The sequence below is a fragment of the Psammomys obesus genome, unplaced genomic scaffold (genome assembly GCF_907164565.1).
Source record: "Psammomys obesus unplaced genomic scaffold, mPsaObe1.curated_primary_1811, whole genome shotgun sequence".
NCBI lineage: Eukaryota > Metazoa > Chordata > Mammalia > Rodentia > Muridae > Psammomys > Psammomys obesus.
Genome location: NW_026596125.1, coordinates 5,580,063 through 5,585,999, shown reverse-complemented (window position 1 = coordinate 5,585,999; position 5,937 = coordinate 5,580,063). Strand labels below are relative to the sequence as shown.

Sequence of the window (5,937 nt, the reverse complement as noted above, 5' to 3'; positions counted from 1 at the left end):
GCCGCGCGCCCCGACCCTCCCGGCCTCCGTCCGCCCTCCGGCCGGCCTCCCGCCGCCTCCCGCGGGCCCCCGGTGCTCCCGGGCCGCGCGCCATGGGCAGCCCCCGCTCGGCGCTGAGCTGCCTGTGAGTACCGCGCGCCCCCGGCCCCCGGCCCGCGCCCCCGGCCCCCGGCCCGCCGCGCCCCGCTCACCCCGCGCCCTCCGCCCGCTTTTGTCTCCCGCAGGCTGTTGCACTTGCTGCTTCTCTGCCTCCAGGCCCAGGTAAGGAGCGCTGCGCAGAGGCGGGGGCCGGGCGCGGGGGACCCGGCTGACAGTGCCGGGCAGGGACACCAGGACCGAGCCTTCGGCCAGCGCGGCAGGGCTGCGGAGAACCTTACAAAGCCAGCCCCAAACTACCCCGAGGAGGGGTCTCGGGAACAGAGAGACAGTGTGCTGCCCAAAGTCACACAGCGAGTGAGTGGACAGGCTAGACCCGGGGGGCCGAGCCCAGCGAGGCGCAGGCGCGCTCGCCGGCGCGGGAGGATGGGGACGCTACCTGCCGCCGCACCTGGCCGCCGGGGCAGGCGGGCGCTGGGGCAGCGGGGTCCCCGCTCGGGGAGGCCACTCTGCGCCGCCCCCCGGGGAGCCCCGCGGCCTGGCCGGGCCGGGCAACGCTCGCGGGAGCTCGGGGCCCTTGCGCGCTCACCGCTCGCTCCGTGGATCCGTCTTTATAAATGTCACGGGCCGGGGGCGTCGCCTCGCCGCTTAAAAGCGCCCTGCTCCCCTAGGAAGGCCCGGGCGGGGGGCCCGCTGCCCTGCTCCGAGCTGCCCGCGAGCCTCAGGGTGCTCCCCAACAGGTGGGTGCTCCCCAACAGGTGGGTCCAGATCCGCCCTCCTCCCGGGGGCAGCGGGCCCGGGCCGGCGCGGCGGGAGCGGGGTCCGAGGGCAGCGGGGGGCCAGCCGGGCCCCTGGGCGGAGTAGCGTTATAATGGCGTGCTGTGTATTTTTCAATTTCCTAAAGGTAACTGTTCAGTCCTCACCTAATTTTACACAGCATGTGAGGGAGCAGAGCCTGGTGACGGATCAGCTCAGCCGCCGCCTCATCCGGACCTACCAGCTCTACAGCCGCACCAGCGGGAAGCACGTGCAGGTCCTGGCCAACAAGCGCATCAACGCCATGGCAGAGGACGGGGACCCCTTCGGTAAGGCGCGCCCCCCGCCGCCCCGGGGAGCCGGCCCGGGAGGCCTGCGGGCTCCCCAGCCGGGCGAGGCAGACGGGCAGGAGTGAGAGGAGAAGAGGTGCCCCGCCTGGAGGCTCTGGAGGCTCGGCTGGAGAGGCTGGCGGGGAAGGGCCCCTGGGGAGGACGCGGCCCACAGGTGCCCTCTCCTCCAGGAGGCTCTCTTGCAGCCCCCTTCCCCTCAGACGCGTCTTCCCAGCTGCAGGTGGAGGCGGGGGGGAGGGGCGGGGGTCAGATCTGAGGGAAGTTCTTGAAAGAGGATATGTGGCCAGAGCCCACAAAAGGAGAGAGGGGAAAAGAAGTTAGAGCAACCCCCCCCCAGATGCTTGGAAAAGGGGGATACTGCTGACTGATCGGAAGGGTCGGTCGCACAGGGAAGCGGGCCCGGAAGGTAGACTCTGGCCCCAAGGCGGCTGCTCCAGGGGCCGGAGTTAGCTGGTGGCGCCCTGGAGGGTTGCTGAGTACAGGGAGCTACTGGGCTGAGGACTGATTAATTTCTAAAACATTCAATACTCCTGTCTTGAAGTGGAGCCAATTTCCAGATCCTAGATGTACCACAAGGAAGGCGGACCCTTTGGGCGGCTGGGGGTGGTTTTGAGAGAGCGATTATTGTGAATTTAAAAACCTTTAAATAATGACCAACTTAAACAAGCATGGAAGCAGAAAGGAAGACGCTATTAAAATGTAATAAAAAGGTGAGGCATTTTAAGAGCTAAGAAGAGAAATGAAGAATGATATAAAACAGAAAAAGAACCAGCCCCCCCCCTTTTTTTCAGATGTAGCGTTTGAAGGGAGTTGCAAGTCTGTAAATGTTAAAAAAAGAGGTTCAAGATTGTTCTCTAGGAATCTCTGGAGAGACCCCCGCGTCTGGCAGAGCGATTAAAACTCTTCTTACTTTCACCTTTTTTAACATTTCCTGAATACTTTCTCCTCTTCTCCAGCCAGTTTGGGGGATCGAGTATGTCTTGCTGCATTTTTTCAGCGTCGACTTCCCTTCAAAGCTAGAGGAGGAGACATAATTTTCCTGGGATAAATCTGTCACTGGGGTGGAAGAATAGGTTTGAAAATGTTAAGCTTTCCAAAAGCCTGGTTGGGAAAGCCGCTGTAAGCGGCAGGGCCAGGCTCCCTAGATCGATCCTGAGGAGGGTGGGGGCTCTTGGGGGGGGGGGGGGGGCAGCCTGCCTGGTGGCCGAGCTCCCCCGCTGGGCTGGCAGAGCCGGCCTTCAGGCCCTTTGTCCCTCCAAATTGGCTGCTTGCTGCCCTTCTCAGCTTCCCAACAAGAAAAAGGAAAGAATGCCTGGCTCCTCCAGAGTTTACTCTACGGAGCAAATGGCCTAGCGTCCTTGGGTTTTGGGGTGGGAAGGAGAAACCAAGCTGGCGGTGATGTAAGTGGTCTTCAGGCATTACAAGGTGCCCACTCACTTCTTTTGGAGGCAGAGAAGGCTTCCAGGGTTCCGTGGCCTCTGGCTGTAGGGCAGAAGTTTGGGCCTGGGGCTCCAAAAGGCCGTCAAAGAGGGGTAAGGTGCAGAGCCTGGAAAGAGCAATGGAGAGGTCCCAACGCTCTATTAGGACCCAAGAAGGGGAAGAGATGCCCATTCTGTTCTATGACATTGGGCTAGAATCTTCAGAGCAGGGTCCTCTCACCCCTTCTCTAGCCAGCACCCTCCCCGGGCCATAAAGCAACTGCTTCTTGCCGTATAAAGCAGGCAGGAGAGGACTGAACTGATTGCCTGGGTCTAAGGAGAGGTGAGCAGGAAGAGGTAAACAGTTGTATTTCCCAGCTGACTTGGGGACCCACTGGGGCCTTCAGCTTCTGGTCTTCTGTGTCTATGTGAAGAAGGGGGCTGTCAGAAACTAGGCAAACATGAAGGTTTTACTGGCAATCCCTGTGCCCCCTAACCCTGGAATTAGTTTTAGAGAAAAGCCACATGTCAAGACAGACTTGCTTTCTCAAGGAGGAGAAGGGCTGAGTTCTCTAGTAGAGTACGCAGGAGATTTGGTCTCTTCTGTCCATCATCTAATTCACCCCCCCCCCCCACACACACCTTCTTGGAAACAGCTTCTGAGAGAGCAGTCACATAAAGAGGTGGTCAGGACCAGCTTCTGGGCAAGCTAGCTCTCTATGTGAACAGGAAGGAGAGAAGGGCACAGAATTCGGCCCAGGCTTATTTCACCTGGAAGCCTTTGGCCAGTGCCTAAGAAGCCCTGCTGCAACGGAGGGTAAGAGAGAAGAGACAATTGAGCTGTCGATGTCTGCATGTTGAGCTGAGGGGAAGGGGCAAGATCAGTGTCCGGTTCCAGAAAGCAGTGTGTAAGTCAGTGTAGTGAGAAACACCCTCCTCCTCCTCTACGATTCACCTTACTTTAAATTATGTGTATGTGGTGTGTGTGTGAGAGCGTGCAGGTGCCCGCGGAGGTCAGAAGGGGGTGCTGGCTCCCTGGAGTTGGGGTAACTGGCAGTTGTGGGCCGCCCTGTGTGGGTCCTGAGAACTGAACTCTGGTCTTCTACAAGAGTTCAAGAGCTGGGCTGAGCCATCTCTCCAGCCCCTTCCCCAGCGTTGAAGGATGGCCAGGGCTGCTAATTTGAACTGAAGGGGCAGGAACGGAACAGGATATTTTTACCTTTGACCATGATGGGAGGTCACTGTTCCCAGGTGTTCTTAATGAGCTCGTGATATTCTAAGTTGGAAGAATATTCAGAGATCTCTCAAGTAGCTATGGAATCTACATAGTGAATTTTTACTTGGCACCTTGATCCTCCCTCCCCTCAAATAAAAAGGCTTCTAGCATTAAAAGAAGGCTAAAAGGATAGGAGATTTGGGCTTCTCACTTTGCTGCACCCAAACATTTCTAGGAAACTTAGCTTGTAAACTGTGATCTATTCTGGCCCCTTTGTAAGCCCAGAGATGGACTTTCAAGTCTTGAAGAGAGAGTCCATCCTTCTTAGGGCGACTCAGCACATCAGCAAGTGGGCTGGGGCCGGAGCTTGTGCTGTTAGGTTCCTAGCCCTTGGAACAGTCATTCCAGGGACAGGACGCGTCCTTGGGCCAGCCAAATGGGGGACAGCTGTAGAACACAGAGGCCACAGACCTCCTGACGGCCCTGTAACTTCCCCGACAGCAAAGCTCATTGTGGAGACCGATACTTTTGGAAGCAGAGTTCGAGTCCGTGGAGCGGAGACAGGCCTCTACATCTGCATGAACAAGAAGGGGAAGCTAATCGCCAAGGTGAGAGGCTCCAGAAGGGAAGCGAGGCTGGAGAAAGCGGTGTGGACTGGCTCTCTAGCACACTTTAATCTCAGCGAGATGGGTGGAGAGCTATGGGTACCTTGGTCACCTTAGAGGTGCCTCGTCATTAGGTGGAGGAGTAAGAGAGAATGAAACAACCAGGGAGAGGAAAACCTGTGAAGATGAAGGAGGAAGGCCAAGGAAAGGGGTTGGGGGTGGTGATGGCAAATTCCATATATCTTTTTAACAAATCGCCAAATTGCTTTGCTATTATGTCCAATTACATGGTACCAGCATTTGGAATGTTCAGTAAGCCGCAGGCCCAGCCCCTCGGCCTAGCTCTGAAATGGCCCCATTAGTCACGGCTCCTCTCCAGCCTCAAGCTCCCTGCTTCCTAGGCTTCAGGGCTTGGGCCTCAGCGTCCCTCCCAGGCTTCCCCTCCCCCGCATAAGGTGGCTGTCCTGGGGGCTGATCCTGAGTCCAGAGACGCTGAGGGGGGCAGGTGGAGAAACGCGGGCAACCCAGGCCAGACTGGTGGGCAGTAGGCCAGAACAGGCAGGCTTTGGGCCCCTCTGCCTCGGGCCCAGCCCCTCCGTAGACAGCCATGTGGCACTGCTGCCCAGGAGGACAGGAAGTTGCCGGGTGGGCTGCGGGTTGTGAGGGATTAGAGAGCGGGTGCCCGGGCAGGGGGTGGGGCCCGGCTCGGGCGCCCCTCACCATCTGCTGGGGTGCCCACCTGCTGTCTGGGGCCGCTGGCCCTCTGCCTCACGCGGAGGGAGGCTCCGTAACACCGGGTCTGCCCCCCCCGCCCCCACTACCTGCAGAGCAACGGCAAAGGCAAGGACTGCGTGTTCACGGAGATCGTGCTGGAGAACAACTACACGGCGCTGCGGAACGCCAAGTACGAGGGCTGGTACATGGCCTTCACCCGCAAGGGCCGGCCCCGCAAGGGCTCCAAGACTCGCCAGCACCAGCGCGAGGTGCACTTCATGAAGCGGCTGCCGCGCGGCCACCACACCACCGAGCAGAGCCTGCGCTTCGAGTTCCTCAACTACCCGCCCTTCACGCGCAGCCTGCGCGGCAGCCAGAGGACTTGGGCCCCGGAGCCCCGATAGGCGGCCGCCCGGCCCCTCCCTGCGCCCCCCGCCGCGGACTCCAGCGAGGGATCGGCGGGACCGCGAAAGGGAGGAGCTGGGGAGCCGCCTTCCGGTTGTGCATATTGTTTGCTGTTGGGTTTTTTTTTTTTTTTTGTCTTTGTTTTTTTTTCTAAACAAAAGAGAGGCTCTATTTTTGTATTCCACTGGCTGTGGTGTCCGTCTTCTTACCTCTCGGGGAAGCCCACTGGTGACCTGAGACTGGGCTCCTGTGGGGCCCCCTGGGGGGAGGGCTCTCTTGTCTGGCAGCCGGTCTCCTGAGGTCCCAGCACTGGCAGGGCACCTGGCCAGGCCAGCCAGGGAGGTGGGGGGAGAGTAGGCCTAGGTCGGTCCCTTAGG

At 59.5% G+C, this 5,937-nt stretch overlaps 1 protein-coding gene across 8 annotated transcripts; it reads left to right on the top strand.

Moving 5' to 3' along the window:
- Positions 1 to 92: 92 nt before the first annotated feature.
- On the top strand, positions 93 to 5,559 carry Fgf8 (fibroblast growth factor 8). Of its 8 annotated transcripts, none has more exons than XM_055591588.1 (6): positions 93 to 124; positions 225 to 261; positions 768 to 836; positions 1,034 to 1,181; positions 4,338 to 4,444; positions 5,269 to 5,559. In XM_055591588.1, exons 1-6 carry the CDS (start codon positions 93 to 95, stop codon positions 5,557 to 5,559), a joined length of 684 nt encoding a protein of 227 aa, XP_055447563.1. The 8 variants fall into 8 exon arrangements, with proteins under 8 accessions (XP_055447563.1, XP_055447562.1, XP_055447559.1 ...); XM_055591587.1 differs by having other exon boundaries at positions 1,001 to 1,181; XM_055591584.1 differs by having other exon boundaries at positions 225 to 453.
- The last annotated feature ends 378 nt before the right edge of the window (positions 5,560 to 5,937 follow it).